This window comes from Protopterus annectens, chromosome 13.part0, assembly GCF_019279795.1.
Source record: "Protopterus annectens isolate FY-2018-M chromosome 13.part0, PAN1.0, whole genome shotgun sequence".
Classification (NCBI taxonomy): Eukaryota; Metazoa; Chordata; order Ceratodontiformes; family Protopteridae; genus Protopterus; species Protopterus annectens.
The window spans coordinates 156,189,385-156,206,928 of record NC_056747.1 but is presented as its reverse complement, the minus strand read 5'-3'; the positions used below and the strand labels follow the sequence as shown (position 1 = coordinate 156,206,928).

Below are 17,544 nucleotides of genomic sequence, written 5' to 3'. Positions count from 1 at the left end.
CTCATCCTCTGTTCTACATCCCATAAAGTGACATGTCTCTTACAACTCAAACTGTACTCTTACCTTCTCTAGTCCTTATACTCTTATCACCTCACCTCCTATCACTCACAATTACGTACTCCCTATTTCCATCCCTCAAACACCAGTCTTAACTCAAGTACTACACCACAACCCTATCTATTAATTTGTTCCTCCATCCTTCCCCCACCACTCCCATTCCTAAAATAAAAATGTCTCCCCCTCCTCTTTAAAACAAAAAAACAAAGTCTACTTACTCAAATTAAAACCCCATTACAAACCTCTACTTCTATCTGGTGGCATTCATCCTAACCCAGGCCCTACAGACACTACCCTGAACAATAAATAACCACCCCCCCCCATATCTAAGCCTTCCAACCCACAAAAACAAGTACAATTCTGCTCCATCAACGTCAGGAGCCTTGTAAATAAAGTTTAAGAACTCTATGCTTGGATAGCTAATTATACTCCTGACATAATTGCCCTAACTGAAACATGGTTAAAAACACACCATCTGGACAGTGAAATCATCCCTCCTGGCTATAATATCCTTAGATTAGATCAACCTAAAAGAAAAGGAGGAGGAGTCTCCATACTCTACTCCAATTGTCTCTCCAAAATCAGTCCCACGCTAGACCTACCCTCCTTCTCACCAGCTGAACTCCTACTGACCATCTTCAAACTTAACAGTTAAAACACCATAACTGTCGCAGCAATCTATATCCCCCCTGGTGATAATATTAACATACTTGAGAACATCCTATCGCACCTCTCACATACCATCCACAATGAAATAATAATACTGGGAGATGTAAATATTGATTGGCTTACAATACAAGCTCCCAACACTAGTTCCTGTATAAATCTACATGAGTTTGAGCAGCTAATCACAACCCCAACCTACATTAATAAATTTCACCTACCTAGCTGTCTTCTTGACTGGATATTTTTCTCCCACCCTCAAAACTATAACAACTCCCAAACCCTTCCATATGCTCTCAGCTTCCACTGCCCTATAACGGTTACCAGACATACTCCCCACCTTACCAAACCTAACAAATTTATTACCAACCGCTCACTTTCTCATTTCTGTCCTAACTCCTTTATTCACCAACTCTCCAAAATTAACTGGTCTTTATCTCACCACTCTTTCTTTAGATGAAGCTTGTCCACTCCTTCAACACTACATTCCTAAACATTCTTAACTCCCTTGCTCCTCTTTGCACAATTAAAATCAAATCTAATATTGCTCCCTGGCTCACTAAATCTACCAGAACCCTTATGAAAGACTGGGATAGGATTTGGAAAATGTGGACTAAAACTAGGACCCCTTCTCTTCTTCAGAAATATAAAGAACTCAGAAATAAAATAAAATAAAAAAAAAATCATCCATTATGACAAAATAAACTTCTATGCCAATCCTTCCTCTACTCTTAAATCAGACCCAAATAAATTCTGGAGCTCTATTAAACAGACTCTTCATACAGGAAACCCTTCCTCTCCTAACCCATGTCCCAGTGCAATACCTGAAGACATAGCCAATAAATTTAACAATCATTTTATAAACTCAATAACCTCCATAATAAATTCTCCCCCCAGAAACAACACTAGCACCCCCACAAACACTATACCATTCCTCTTCCAAACCCTCCTAACTCCTTCTGTCTAAAAGCAGTATCAACTATGTAAAGTCATTACTCTCTAAACTTAAACCTTGCTCCCCATCTGTTGACAAGCTACCCTCTTACTTCCTGCAGATTGCCTCTGAATCTCTTGCCTATCCTGTATCCATCTTAATCAACCGATCCATTTCTGAATCCTATGTCCCCACTGTATGGAAGAATTTCTTTACTCTACCCATTCACAAAGGGGGCAACTCCTCGGACTTATCCAACTTCAGACCAATTGCTATACTCTCTCCACTTTCAAAAATCCTAGAAAAATGCATTCACAAGCAGGTAATGCATTACCTTCAACAGGAAAACCTTCTCACACCCACACAGCATGGTTTCCGTCCCAAGCGTAGTATAACTACTGCACTCATATCATTCATCAACTTAGTCTCCCTAGCTCGTGATAACAATAAACTTGTCTCCTGCCTATTCCTTGACCTTTTTAAAGCCTTTGACACTGTCTCTCCCCCACTCCTTCTAGATAAACTCACTTAAATTTCTCTCCCCCTACTATCTCCTGGTACTCCAGCTATCTCTCTACCCGCCAGCAGTCCGTTAAATGGCTCTCTGCACTATCCTCCCCTCTCACTGTACAAATGGGAGTCCCGCAAGGATTCATACTTGGACCACTACTTTTTAATATTTTCACCAACTTGCTCTACTCCTCTTGTCCCCAGTCATCTCTTGTGCAATATGCTGATGACTCAACTGTTATAACCATTTCTGACAACCCAACTGACCTCCACTCAACTACCCAGGCATCCTTCCACACCATTGAGACTTGGCTTGGTTATAACAAACTAATACGTAATCCAAAAAAACTAAGCTCCTACTCTTCCTCCCTAAAAACACCACACTCAAAAATACATTTACTATCTTATCCTGCAACAACACTATCATCTCAGCTGAATCTAGTACTAAATTGCTAGGTGTTACAGTAGATGATCAGTTTGTTTGATCTCCATATTACTAACTCGATAAAAAGAACTCATCAGAAACTTGGACACCTTTTCCATAGCAAGAAATACTTAACTAACACTGGCCGAATAACTCTCTCCCAGGCTTTATTACTCCCAACACAACTGTACAGCTGCCACATATTCACAAACCTAAATTTTACACTTATTTCCAAGCTTGAAACTACCTATAATAAGATCGCCAGATTTGCAACTAATCAAACCTACAAGTCACACCACTGCTTAGCTCTACAGCAACTAGACTGACTAGAATTCCCTCTGCTGCTCCAACTATACCAACTACAAATCATCCACTCTATCTACACTACTCCTGCCCCAGCCTCTCCACTATCATATCCAAATATTCCCCTGCTAGGACGCTACGCAGCTCAAATCAAGAATTATTAGACATCTACAAAGTCAAAACCAAAATAGGCTGCCTTCTCTATAACCCAGCTACATCCTGGAACCAACTCCACTTGGAAATAAAATCCCTCCAGTATAGCAAAAGTTTCAAATTAGCCACAAGGAAATACCTAAAAACAAATTGGTCTTGCCACTGTAGCCAACCACCCAGAAACCACCATCCTTTCACCAATTTCACCATCTCACTCTTAATGTATCTCTAACACTATTCCCCTGCCTCTTCTACCTCTTCCCTTCCTCTATCTCCAACCACTCTTAATTCTTACAGTCTCAAAACAACCTACCTGTCTAGTCTGTCTCCTATACTCTACCTCCACTACATCTCCTACTAGCCATTCTTATTTTCCTTTCTTGTTTCCAAGCTCCTATACAACTAGATCCTACCCACTTTAAATAAGCATATGCCTAACTATTAACTCGTTTTGCTGTAAGCAGCTTAAATAATATTGTACCTAGTCACATTTTCTTCTGCTAATTGTTTAAAACCTTGTTTGTAACAACTCACATACTTGTCTGCCAATTAATACTCTGTATAATTGAATTGCCTGAGAAGTTTTTTTTCTCTAAAGGTCTCTGCTTGTAAGATCTTATAGCTAATTGTTACTACTATGTTACTGAAATTTAATAAATTGTTTTCTAGTCCGGAGGAGCTTTTCTTCCCAGGTCTCTGCTGAAAATGAGCCAAAAGCTCAGCCAGACTAACCCGGTTAACAAATGTAAAATAAATAAATAAAATAAAATAAATGCCACATTGACCACGGATGCTTCCCATTTGGGGTGGGGGGCATTACTTGAGATGGACAGTTCAAGGTACATGGTGCCCAGAAGAGACAAATTTGTATATAAATGTCCTGGAGATGACAGTGGTGTTTCTAGTGTTGCAGGCCCTTCAGAGCTCTCTTCTGCTAGGAACTGTTGCTATTCAAATGGACAACATGTCAGTAGTCTGGTACATCAACAAGCAGGGGGGAACCAGGTTGTATCTCCTTTGTTGAGAAGCAGTGAGAGTTTGGCAGTGGGTGATCTCCTCCAGCTGCTTTCTTGTAGCAATGCAAATACCAGGGGAGTCCAACATCTTAGCAGAGGAGCTCATCAGGACCACCCTGATGTCTCACAAGTGGTCTGTCAGTCAATCAGTGGCAGATATGATCTTTCATAGATGGGGTCAGTCATGTTGCAGTCTATTCACCTCTCCCCTCAACAACAAATGCAGCAGATTATTTGCCCCAATTCCCCCTCAGGGACATTCACCAAGAAATCCTCTTGTCCATGTTTGGCCATCCAGTCTTCTTTATGCTTACCCTCCCCTATGTCAAATCTCCAGGTTTCTTCAGAAAGCGATTTGGTTGAGGAGCAAAGCAATTCTTATTGCCCCATTCCTTGGCAACTGTGGTTTCCCTTCCTATGGTCTCATCTACTGTGTACTCCATGGATATTGGATCCCAGTCCTGATCCCCTTGTCACACCCATCAGGGATGTTTCATCTGGATATTGCAGGCCTCAAGTTGACTGCATGGTTTCTCCATTTCTAGTGATGGCTAGACATTCCATGTTTTCCTCTCCAGTTCGCCAGATTCTTTCTTCGTCTCCCAAACCTTCAACTAGGAAGAAGGTTTTTTTGGGGATCACCAGAGAGAGAGTTTGAACCTTTCACTGCTTCAGTCCCTGCTGTTTGATTTCCTTGCCTCCATCTTTCAAAGTGGGGCACGTTTCTCCACCATCAAAGTTCAGTTATCAGCCATATCTAGTTACCACATCGGAGATGATGCTTCTCCTTTGGCTTCATCCAAGTTATGTAAGGCCTTTCTCACTTAGACCCCCAATTTGGGACCCCACTCCACCTTGGGACCTGATTTTGGTATTACAGACTTTAGTGCATTCACTCTTTGAACCATCGGCTAAAAGTAGACCTTAAGTTTCTTTCTTGGAAAACGTTTTTCCTGGTGGCCATAACTTCAGCAAGATGAGTCTCTAAACTCCAAGCACTCTCTTTGAAACCACTATATTTGATTTTTCACAAAGATAGTTACTTTATGCACTGATCCATCCTTTCTACCAAAAGTTGCCTCTGAAACAAATATCAATCAAGTGATCAGTTTACCAGTTTTCTTTCTTAAATTTGACAATAAGGAGAATCTACACTTCATCTCTTAGATGTACATAGGCAACTTCACTTTTACCTTCAGAGGACTAAGGAATTTAGGAAAACCAATCGTTTGTCTCATTTTCTGGTTATAAGATGGGAAAAACAGTCTCCAAAACTGAACTAGCCAAATGGATAACAGAATTTATTTCCTACGTTTATTCCTTGAGAGGTCTATCCTTGCCAGTTCAACCAAAAGCACACTCATCTAGGTCAATAGCCACATCAGCTGCCTTTTGGGCTTGAGCCTCCATTAATGACATTTGTTAAGATGCCACATGGTCTAATACTCATACTTTTGTTGCTCATTACAAATTAGACATCATCTCCAGAAACAGAAGATATCATAAATAAGGAAATCGCATCCAAGACTAAGGATGTTATAACTCCTCTATACTCGACTCTCATTAGATCACTAATTGAGTACAATACTCTCTTTTGCATGTACCTCGCCAGACACCTTCAACAGCTGGAGAGACCATAGAGGTTTTAATCCAAGAAAATTGAGGGCCTCCAAAACATGACCTGCATGGAAAGATTGAAAGGCCTGTCTGTATACTCTGTATCCTACAGACTGTTGAGAGGCGTCCTGTACCTGGCTTGTAGAGTGATCTCTGACCCTGCCTAATAAAAACTCTGCTTGTCTACAAATCAAATGGGACAAGAGTCACTCGCTCCAGGGATCTTAACCTAGCCTGTGACATAAACAGAACATGTTGGCGAGGCAGATGCTTCTCACAGAGATTGCCGCTTCTCTGGAATAAACTCCCACTTCATGTAAAGCAGAGCTCCTCAGTAACCCTATTTAAACACAACCTTGGAAGTTAGATGAGAGACCACAAATTCACCCTGGGGGTGGCATCTCTGTCTTTCATGGACAGGGGCAGTCGGTGCTAATCACTGATTCACTGTGCTAACAATGACCATCTAACCATGGTCTACTAGGGAACAAGTGTGTTACATGGTTAAGTTTGTTAAGGTCTTAGGGCCATTAGCCTAGTAAACTCCTATGAATCTATGAGCTGCATTCTCTTCTGTGGGTCTCCAGAGCATCCTTCCATGAGGGCCAACATAGCTGGGGACTGTGTCCCATTCACTGAGGAACAAATGAAAATGACAACATCAAGTATAAAAAGTTATATACTCATCATAACTCTACATCTGTGTTGTCCATTTTCGTTCTTCCTCAACTTCCTTCCACCTTCCCCCTAGCCATGTCTTTGGGAGAGACCTAATGGAATTGTTGTTAGAAACAATAGATGTAAGAGTGTTCAATCTCGCCGTTTGTTCTTACACACGGGTTTGGAGCCGATCCTCGGCTCCGAGTCAGCCGAATTGCAAAGCTCTGAATCTCAGAGAAGCTCGAGACCAGCCAATATCCCACAATCCTCCCTGCCAATACTCAGATCTAGTTTGCCACTGCAACAGATCGGATCGAGGAGAGCTCGGACCAGATAGAGAATTGAGTTGTTGTTACTATTTTCAGATAAGAATACTAATTTTTTTTCTGATATTTCCTTATAGTTAGTAGTTTATTGTAGAAGTGCTGTGTGTGTGATATATATATATATATATATATATATATATATATATATATATATATATATATATATATATATATATACACACATTTTTCTTCTTCAGGCACCCTTTGTGGCCTAACCCTTTTTCTTGGGTGTGTTTTTTTTTGTGTCTTCTGTATATAGCCTTTTTCATATACATATATTGTTATAGGATTAGTATTTTTTTCTATTCTCATAGTTATTGTTATTATTATTGTACTATGTCAGAAAAAGCTAAATCTGGCTTTAAAAGATGTCAGTGTGGGCAGAAAATGTCCATTACTGACAATCATGCTTCCTGCATCTACTGTCTTGGCCCTGTCCATCTCCAAGAGGATTGCTCTATTTGCCATTCCTTTAGCGGGAGGGTCATGAGAGATAGACGCAGGAAGCTTATAGACAGAGGATTGCTGAAGCCTGCCTTTCAAGAGGCTTTGGACAAGTCGGATCAGGCTTCTAAATCCTCGAAGGGGTCGATGATGTCGGAGCCCATGTCATCAGCTCCGAGTTCATCTTCTCGGGTTCGTTCGCCGGTTCCACAGATCTCGGGGCCGAGCGTCGAACATTTATCTTTTCCAGAGCCCCAGATCTTGGAACCGGTGTCGGAACTGCCACCACCGTCCATTCTTCGGTCGGTGCCATCTTCGGCTCCTGCGACCCATTCTTCCAGACCCTTGTCTGACACAGATGTGGATCATGTCGTGCAGAAACTCATGGAAAACACGGCCCTTTCCAAGTTAATTGCAGTTTCCTCCCAGTTAGTGTCGAAACTAGAAGGCCTCCCCATATCTCCAACGGGTTCTCCTTCGAGACCCATCCAGATCTCGGAGCCGGGAGAAGATGACCTGATGATAGTGGAGCCCTCGGTGCCGAAACCGTCCATTGCACGATCGACACCTTTGACTTCGACTCTTTCGGAACCGTTAGGGGAGTCGCGGAGCCGACGGTCTTTGCTCGGTTCCGGGACCGAGAATCGTACCGACCTGTCGGTGCTGACTCTCCCTCTCGGGGCCTCGGCACAGACTGGTTTGGCTCCGTCCTCGGGGTCGGAGCCCATGGCACCTGGTTCTGGGATGCTTCTGTGTTCTTCGGAACCGGGGGAGCCCTCGGCCAGGGGTTCGGGGGCCTTTGACCTTATGAGGAAGGTATTGTCTGCGCAGACAACCACATCATCAGGGGAATCTTCTCCTTCCCCAAAAGGGCCACTTTCTGTTTCTGCTCCCACGATCCATCCCAAGCGTCGAGCCCAATTGCCTCAGCCACCCCCAGAGGGTTCCCCCTGTTCCTTGGAGGCCTCACCAGAAGCCCCCTCTGATGAGGTCCCAAGGAAACGGTTGTGCAAGAGGAGGCACATAGATTCCCCACAGGAATCTCTAACGTCTGACACCGACTTGGATGAGGCAGAGGGGTCCCCCAAATCACCCTCGGAGGATGTGTCATTTGCAGACATCCTGGAGATCTTGAAACAGAGGGGTGATTGGCAGTCCCTAGCCCCCTCTGAAGACGAGTCGGTGCTGCTGAAGGCTTTTGGGGCTCAACCTTCTACCTCCTGGGTGACCCCACCCTTCGATGAATTAATGGATTTGATTGCTCGAAGGGCGTGGGAGACACCTGACACAGTGGAACCAGTCCCTAGGAAACCAAACAAGTTCATCTCTGCCCCCCAAGATAAATTTTATCTCACCAAGGGAGTCCCTGTCAACGCTATGGTGGTGGCGGCAGCCACGAAAAAGGAGATGTCTGAGTCTTCCTCATCTGTTCATCCTCCTAATAAGGATTCTAGGACTATGGACAGATATGGGAAGCGCATTTTTAGTTCAGCGACTTTTTCCATGCGTTCGCTAAACTACCTGACCCATTTCACACGTTTGCAGAGGGATCTCATTAAGGAGCTGACAGATACCCTCCAGGGTAACACAGATGCTGCTGTTTCAGAAAAGGTAACAGCACAACTTAACACCGTCACCTCCATAGTAAACTCATCCATGAGGCTCATCTCGTATGCAGCCGAGGGATCGAGTAGAGCTGCAGCTTCAGCGATTGCTCTTCGAAGACAATCATGGATGTGGCTGTGCTCATTTGTGGAAGCCTTCAAGTCTTCCTTTGCCAATGCCCCTTTTGATGGTGCCACACTTTTCGGGCCCAAGGTTAAGGAGACTCTCACTCGGTGCGAGCAAGAGGGAAAGACCCTGTCTGCTGTCGGGGTCTGTTTTTCCGCTCCTACTAGACCGTACCCCAAAGGGCAACGAGGCGGAAAAATGTGGTTCCGTAAGAATCAGGGATCTTTCCAGACCACACAGAGTGATACTCCCTCCAGAGGCAGAGGAGGGGGTAGAAATGGAAGATGTCGCCCTGGCGGCAGAGGGGGTCCGGATAACCAAGGCGACAGGGATTCTGTCCCTGGGAAGCCTTTCCAGCACTCCTGAAGGGAGGCCCGGCTGTCCTGCTCTGGAGGCAGTTGGGGGTCGCTTAGCTTTATACCCACTGGCCTGGCTAAACATTACTTCAGATTCTTGGGTAAAAAGCATTATAACCAGAGGGTACAAAATCCCCCTCATTTCAACACCACCTCTACAAAGAAAGTTTCCAGACGTGCCACCCCGTCTGCGAAAGCTAGCATCTGTAGAAATTTCAAAGCTGCTCGAAAACAGAGTCATCCAACCAGTCCTGGCAGACCAAAGAGAATTCGGAACTTACTCAAGGTTCTTTTTAGTTCCAAAAAAGACAGGGGACTGGAGACCGATCTTAGATCTCAGCCATCTCAACAACTTCATGAAGAAGGAAAAGTTCCGGATGGTCACGCTTCAATCGATCCTTCCATTCTTACAGAAGGACGATTGGATGTGCTCTATAGATCTCAGACGCGTACTACCACATCAAAATGGCCAGACCGTCCAGAGATCACCTGCGCTTCTGGCTGGGGGCTAGTCACTTTCAGTTTCGAGCTCTGCCCTTTGGACTCACCTCAGCCCCCAGGGTATTCACCAAATGCATGGCAGTAGTTGCGGCTCACTTGAGACGAGAAGGATTCCGGGTGTTTCCCTATCTGGATGACTGGCTCCTCACCGCCACCACCATTCCCACTTAGGGATATCCATAAACTTCGAAAAGTCTTGCTTATCGCCCTCACAGTGTATTTCCTTCATCGGAGCAGATCTAAATACATGATCGACACTACTGAAACTCCCCCCAGTAAGAGCTTCAACACTCAAACAGCAGGTCCTTCTTCTTCTAGTCAGCAAGAAATCCCCAGCCAAACTGGTGTTAAAAGTGTTGGGACTGATGGCAGCTGCACTAATTGCAATCCCTATGGGAAGGTTACACATGACGATTCTTCAATGGCTGCTCTTTGCGCAGTGGTCGTTTCAACACCTACCCCTAGCGCATGAGATCAGGATAACAGAATCTTGCAGACGGGACCTCTCATGGTGGGTGCGCGATCAGAACCTCACTGTGGGTTGTCCGTTCGTTCTACCCAGTCCAACAGCCACAATAACCACGGACGCTTCCCTGATAGGGTGGGGGGGCCTTTTTCAGGGAAGAACAGTCCAAGGAGAATGGTCCAGCACAGAGTACACTCTACATATAAATGTTCTGGAGTTGAGGGCGGTGTTCCTGGCGTTGCAACACTTCCAAGCCCTCTTACCTCTAGGAACAGTAGCAGTTCAGACAGACAATATGTCTGTAGTCTGGTACATAAACAAACCAGGGGGAACCAGGTCTTACTCGTTATGCAGAGAGGTCATGAGAATTTGGCAATGGGCAGCGTCCACGGGTCGCTTTCTGATAGCAACGCACATCCCGGGGTCATCCAACGTCATTGCGGACAGGTTGGGCAGAGCCATCCTGTTACCTCATGAGTGGTCCCTCAATTCACAGACGGCGGAAAAGATCTTCCGCAAATGGGGCCAGCCTTGCTGCGATCTGTTTGCTTCCCCGTTGAATGCAAAATGCAGAAGCTACTTTGCCCTTCTACCCCCTCCGGGGGATGTCCCCAGGGACGCACTGATACACGATTGGCCCCCGGGTCCTATATGCATTCCCACCGACTCCATTGATTCCCAGATTTCTACAGAAAGCCAGGAACCTGGAAAGGACTATATAATACTCATAGCCCCATTCTGGCCTCGTCAAATATGGTTTCCCTTTCTTCGAGCTCATCAAATAGAGGAACCATGGATTCTGGACCCAGTACCAGATTTGCTGACACATTAGTCGGGTGTTCCTCACCCGTCTCTACAGTCCCTCAAACTAGCAGCTTGGCTGCTCCGCTTCCCTGCCTAGCCAGGTCTCATCTACTCCCTCCGGCAGTTCAACACATCCTGGTTGCTTCTCATAAAGCTTCTACTACTAAGCTCTATACGAGTAAGTGGAAACGCTTTGTATATTGGGCATCTAGTCAAAACTTAGATCCCTTGGTAGCTCCTCTACATAAAATTTTAGAATTCTTATCCATCCTTTTTCACGAAGGAGCTTCTACTTCCACTCTAAGAGTACAGTTGGCGGCCATATCAAACTTCCATATCGGTGAGGGAGGTTCTCCCATTATGTCTCACAGACTTTGTAAAGCCTTTATGAAAGGAACCTTCCATCTTAGACCACCTGTCAGAAAACCTTTCTTTCCATGGAGCCTGAATTTGCTGCTGTCGCAACTCATGTTGCCACCGTTTGAACCTGCTTCGTCATGCCTCCTAAAGTTCTTATCGTGGAAGACGCTGTTTCTCGTCGCCGTGACCTCAGCTCGTAGAGTCTCAAAGCTGCAAGCATTATCGGTCAGACCACCTTATTTGATATTCCATCCAGACAGGGTCTCTTTGCGTACAAATCCATCTTTCTTTCCAAAAGTATGCTCAGTTACGAATATTAACCAGTCTATAGAACTCCCTACCTTTTTCAAAAACCATACTAACAAACTGGAGTATATGTTGCACAAGTTGGATGTTCACAGGCAGTTAACATTTTGTTTAGATAGGACCAAAGCTTACAGGAAAACGGATCAGCTCTTCGTCGCATTTGCAGACAATAAAAAGGGCATGGCAATTACTAAACGTACACTATCTAAATGGCTTGCTAACTGTATAACATTTGTATACTCTAAATCAAAGCAATCCTTACCAACCAAACCTAAGGCCCATTCTACCAGATCCGTTTCCACTTCTTTAGCTCATGCGGCTCGCTTGCCTTTGGACACTATTTGCGCAGCAGCCATGTGGTCTAAACCACATACTTTCATCACTCATTATAGAGTGGACAAGGTCTCCAAGGATAGGACATCATTTGGTTCCACTGTGCTTAGGAACGTTCTTCCATGAGTCACTCGGGGTCACGGAGCTAGGGACGTTACCGTGTAAGAACAACGGCGAGATTGAACACTCTTACATAAAGAAGTTATGTCCTTACCATAACGTTCCATGTAGAGTGTTCATCTCGCCTTTGTTCTTACATTCCCCCCATGTGTTTGGAAGAACTGGTAGGATTAGAGTCTGATCGACGTGTCTTGACCCTTTGCGGGGTATGTGGTCCCGTGTGTCATGGGATATATGCTTAGACCATTAGTTATTGCTATGGTGAGAGAGTGTCTCTGAATGGCTGAAGAGAATGTATGCTTCTAACACCGCAGGTGTTGGATCCTTTGGTCTGGTTTGTTTGCAAACTAGATCTGAGTATTGGCAGGGAGGATTGTGGGATATGGGCTGGTCTCGAGCTTCTCTGAGATTCTGAGCTTTGCAATTCGGCCCGGCTCCGAACCCGTCTGTAAGAACAAAGGCGAGATGAACACTCTACATGGAACGTTATGGTAAGGACATAACTTCTTTTTCCTGTTTGAGCTCCTGATCTTTCAGTTATCACTTTTCTGCCAAATCCATATTAATATACTTTGTTATGACATTGTATAGTAGCAACAAACTCAATCTTAGTGGTCAGGGCATTGTGGATAAGGGAGGAGCTTGAGAGTCTGATCCTAGAATCTAAATAGTGGGCGAGTCAATTCTGAGCCCATTTGTTAAGGAAGAATGAAATTGCATAGTTATAGTGAGTACATAACTTTTATTTTTGTCCAGATGGCTTACCAACAAGGTAAATACTGTCACCGTTTTTTTTTTTTTTTTTTTTTTTTAATACTTTAGATGGTTTTACCCACTGGAGTTTAACTGAGACAAACGTTGCTGATGAAGACATTTTTATTGGATTCAGTGATGGCCTGTCACAGTCAGGTATGATGACCTTTTACTCATGACTATGTATGATTGTGTATGTGTGTTAAAATTGCTACTTGTTAATTTTTTGGATGATTTTTCTCTGTCCTACATTATCCCATGGCTCCCAACCCAGTGCCCCACATCTATTGCCAGGTCTGTCAGCCACCTTCTTAACCAGCCAGACTAACTCTATAGGGCTGAGGCTGAAGCAGAACTTAAGGCTGTCCTGTGGGTTTGAAAGTTCACATCAGCTGGGGGGGGGGGGGGGTCATTTTGTGCCCTGCCCCATGTTACTTCCTTCCCTCCTTTTGGTCCCATGTGATACATCTGAAGGGTGGGTATTCATTCAGGATGTGTGGCATATCACCCCACCTCTGCAGCAACTCACCCTTATTCCCACCCTATCCCCTCAGGCACACGTCTCCTAGCATGATGTCCCCAGGTTCCACCAAGGATTGTTATGGGAAATCTCCACAGAACCACCCACTAGGGATGATAAGCCCATCCCTTCCTGTCTCTCAGTTAGATGCGTGGCCTACTAACTGAAGTGGATCACCTAGGCTGTAGTCAGGGCTTTATCCCAATACTCCACGGAAGTGATGCAGTTTGTCACTAATGAAATGTAATTATATATGAACCTCATGAAGCAGTGTGATTTGAACTAAACTGTTTCTCTCATTCAGCTGACTGTCTTACTAGGATCAAAATGCTGCTGATGCTAGTACATGCCATTGAGATATTTCTTCCTTTTAGAAAATTTTCAAAAAGAAATAGTCATTTGGAGTCAGTTACTCCCATGGGGAATCCGTTACACACAGAGGTATGCTAGGAAGTGGTAGATTTTTGTCACTTGGATATAGTGGGATAGTCTGCCTTTCGGAGCTATTAGCTGGATAATATCTGGAGAACTAAAGCCACACTAGTAGGTATTGCATTAGTGTGTTGACTTTTGAAATCTGTTTTAGCTGGTGGAAAGTCAATTACTGTCAAATTGCAGCTTAGTTTTATTTATTTTGTTTAATTCTTTTAATAATACTTTATCACTTATGAATGATTCTTGTATCGTGTCTGTTTGTTTATACCACATACTCAACATATTAGTTTGTTTTATTATATAAAGTTATAAATTTTTTTCAGACTAAGAGAATGTATGACCCCACGCCAGAATCCCAGATTTTCATTATCCCATAATTTCAGCATCTGGAATCCAAAATCACAAATGGCTAAAGTTCTTGTGAAAGTGCTATATGTTTTTCTGTGCACACAGACTTGTACATCAGTAGGTAAATATGTGGTTATTTATGCAGTAAGAATACAATCTTCCTTTTGTGCTGCTTCATTCATAAACTTACACTATAAGTATTCCACAGACTGTGTTACATCTTGCTGTTGGCTCCTTGTTGTGAATACTACATAAACACTTTAAGGAGAACCATATGGTTTCCTGTAGAAGAACTCACCCTCTGTAACCCTTCTCTACCTCTTATTTTCTTGGATTGTCACTCACCCATGTCAAGGAAGCTGCTTTTGAAAAAGGAGCATTATAGGTTTAAATGTTCATCATGCTCACTTCTGCAGTAGCTTTAAGCTGTGTGGGTTGTTGCCTGTCCAGGACACAACCTGCTTGCTTCCAAAACTGTGATGTTTTCATGTTTCACTGTTGCAGTCAGTACATTTGCATAATCCTGCTGGCAAGTTGCCCTCAGTCGGCCTGAATTCCAAAGTCTTGGGTCCTGCGTCGGTTGCTGTCGCCCCTTCCCTGACGTCAGGTCGTCAGGGGTATAAAAGATGCAGCCGACGCCATTTTCTTTCAGTCTTTCTTGCCACGTGGTGCCTAAAGCAAAAGCAGTTCGCAAGTGCTGGTCGGCCGACTCCTGAGATTTTCGTGTTCGAGTTTCAGATCCGAAGTCTTCATTAAAAGCTAAGTACCCCGTTGGGGAATCTTTTTTCTTGCTCCAGACCGATGTCAGAAAAAGTTAATAATTGTATTTCTTGTGGGAAGCAAATACCTCATAACGACTTTCATTCTTACTGTATTCCTTACCTAGGCCCTGACCACGACGTTTCAAGTTGTCGGTTTTGTGCTAGATTTAACCAATGCACTCTTAAGCGTTGGTACGATTTTGCACTAAGCTATTTTGGCGCAGATTTAATTATACAGTGTCGTCGGATAGCCATCCGACTACCGGAGTTCACAAAAAGCGCAAAGAAAAAGAAAAAGACAGGCAACCGAGGTCCAAAACCGACGATGACGCTTCTTTCAAGCCAGATGCCGGTTCTCAGTGAGGAGCTTTCGCAGTCCCTGACGCCCACTACTTTAGAGTCGCAGGCCGCTGCTGACTCCCACGGGGAGTTGGTCAGGCTGCTGGAAACTCAAGGTATTGGAGCTTCGGAGACTATTCCCTCAGATGGGTCCAGAGCCGCTGAGCAGGCATCAGCTTCTGAGGGTGTTTTCAGACCTAAACAATTATACATTAAACCGACTACAGCTTCAAAGGCAAAGACTAAAGCACCTTTAAAGGCAAAGAAACAAGTTCACCAGCCACATGGACAGGCCTCCATGTCCAAAAAACAGATGCTCAAAATGACCAAAGACTTAATTACCTTGATCAGGGGTTCCCATCCTCCTCCTGATAAGAGGCCTAGGCAAGAGACAGACTATGAATCTTCAGATCAGGTTTCCATTTCCTCAGATTCCTCTTCTGATCAGGAATATTCTCTTCCCCCCAAGAGGATTCTGATGCTGAAGAGTCTATTCCTTCAGCTTCTCCTCCTGAGGACTATTCCTTTGGGGAAACCTTGCATACCATGAGGGAGCATTTCCACTGGGAGAGCCAAGATTTTTCAGAATCTAAGAAGAGGCTCATGGACTTCCTTCTACTACCTCAACATAGGCCTCTAGCTATTCCGCCTGTGTTAGACATTGTAGATGTGTTTTCAGAGTCTAGTCTGACCCCTGACTCCTTACCTCCAGCTCCTGTTAAGCCTGACAGATACTACAGGGTTCCTGATTCTCATAAATTCCTTTTCAAAAACCCTGCTGCAGACCCAGAAACTATTTCTCAGGGTCCCAAAGGGGTTAAAAAAAACCTACCTCCTCTGACAGAGATTCTAGGGCACTGGATAGATGGGGAAAAAGATTTACACATCTGCTACCTTGGCTATAAGGGCCTTAAACTGCCAGTTTTATATGCTCAAATATCAGCAATATGTCATGACACTGCTTAAACAGAAAATGTTGGTAAATTCTGAATGTGCAGAAAACAAAGAAATGCAGGATTTATTGCATGCAGCTGAACAAGTTGGAAAGCATACTTTGCAATGTGGTTTTAATTCTCTGGTGGCCTCCTGCAGGGCCGCTGTTATGGGTTCTCTAATTAGGAGGCATGCTTGGTTAAAGGAACAAAATCTGCCTGATCATGTCAAAGCTAAATTATTAGATGCACCATTTCAGCATGATACCTTGTTTGGTTTTAAGGCAGAAGAGGTGTTAAAGAAAATGGAGGACAAAGCTAAATCTATGCAAACGGTCAAAGATTTTTTTACAAGTACAGCCACCTAGGTTTAGCAGACATTGGCCTACAAAAAATTGGTCCTTTCCAGTGTCAGACAAACCTCAAAAGGGCAGATCCAGACGCCCTAGAGGCAGATCCCAGCCGCAAGGTTTGTACAGGTCTAAGCAATGGGGTGCTTCTACCTCCAAAAGTGGAGAAGACAAATCACAACCATACAGGAAACAGTCCCAATAACTTCCCCCTGCCTGCACCATGCACTTATCTACTGGCAGCACCCTTAGGGGGAAAAACAGCACTATTTTCTCAAAATTGGCACATTATAACCCAGGACAAATGGGTTCTAGACATAGTGTCACAAAGCTACAAGTTTCACTTCCATATCCTGCCAAGGGCAAACAGTTGGCCAGACCTGCCAAAAAATCAATGGGCAGAGGCTCAAAAACAAGTCTCATCCCTCATGGACATGGGGGGCTATTCAACAAGTGCCACAGCAAGAGCAGGGACAAGGATTTTACTCGATTGTTCTTGGTACCCAGAAAGGACAAATCATGGAGACCAATACTGGATCTATCTATTCTAAACACTTTCCTGGATATACCAAAATTCAAGATGTTGACCTTGCAGCAGCTTCTGCCCATGCTGGGCAGAAAGGCTTGGCTCGTCACTTTAGACCTAAAAGAGGCATACCTGCATGTCCCAATCAGACAATCATGCAGAAGATACCTCAGATTCAAGGCTGGTTCAAAGCATTACCAATTCTCTGCACTGCCCTTTGGCTTATCTACTGTGCCCAGGGTCTTCACAAAGTGCCTGGCACCAGTAATTGCTTTCTGCAAAGAGGAATACAAATATATCCTTACTTGGGCGACTGCCTCATTCAAGCAGAGAACAAGGACATTCTACTACAGCATCTGGCGTTTGAGAAAAGACTTTTAACATGCCTAGGGTACACAGTCAACGAAAAGAAAAAAAAACTAGTACCCTCTCAAGAGATAATATTAATGGGTGCAAGCTTAAGTACAACTGCCCAGATGGCTTATCTCACGCCAGA

At 44.1% G+C, this 17,544-nt stretch overlaps 1 protein-coding gene across 1 annotated transcript in view; it reads left to right on the top strand.

Annotated features, from left to right (window-relative positions):
• Window positions 1-17,544, top strand: part of CPAMD8 (C3 and PZP like alpha-2-macroglobulin domain containing 8) — a 7,231,600-nt gene that overhangs the window by 5,273,773 nt on the left and 1,940,283 nt on the right. Inside the window, exon 28 of the mRNA XM_044054766.1 lies at window positions 12,907-12,993. Coding sequence (XP_043910701.1) covers window positions 12,907-12,993 — 87 coding nt within the window. The remainder of the gene's footprint in view (window positions 1-12,906; window positions 12,994-17,544) is intronic.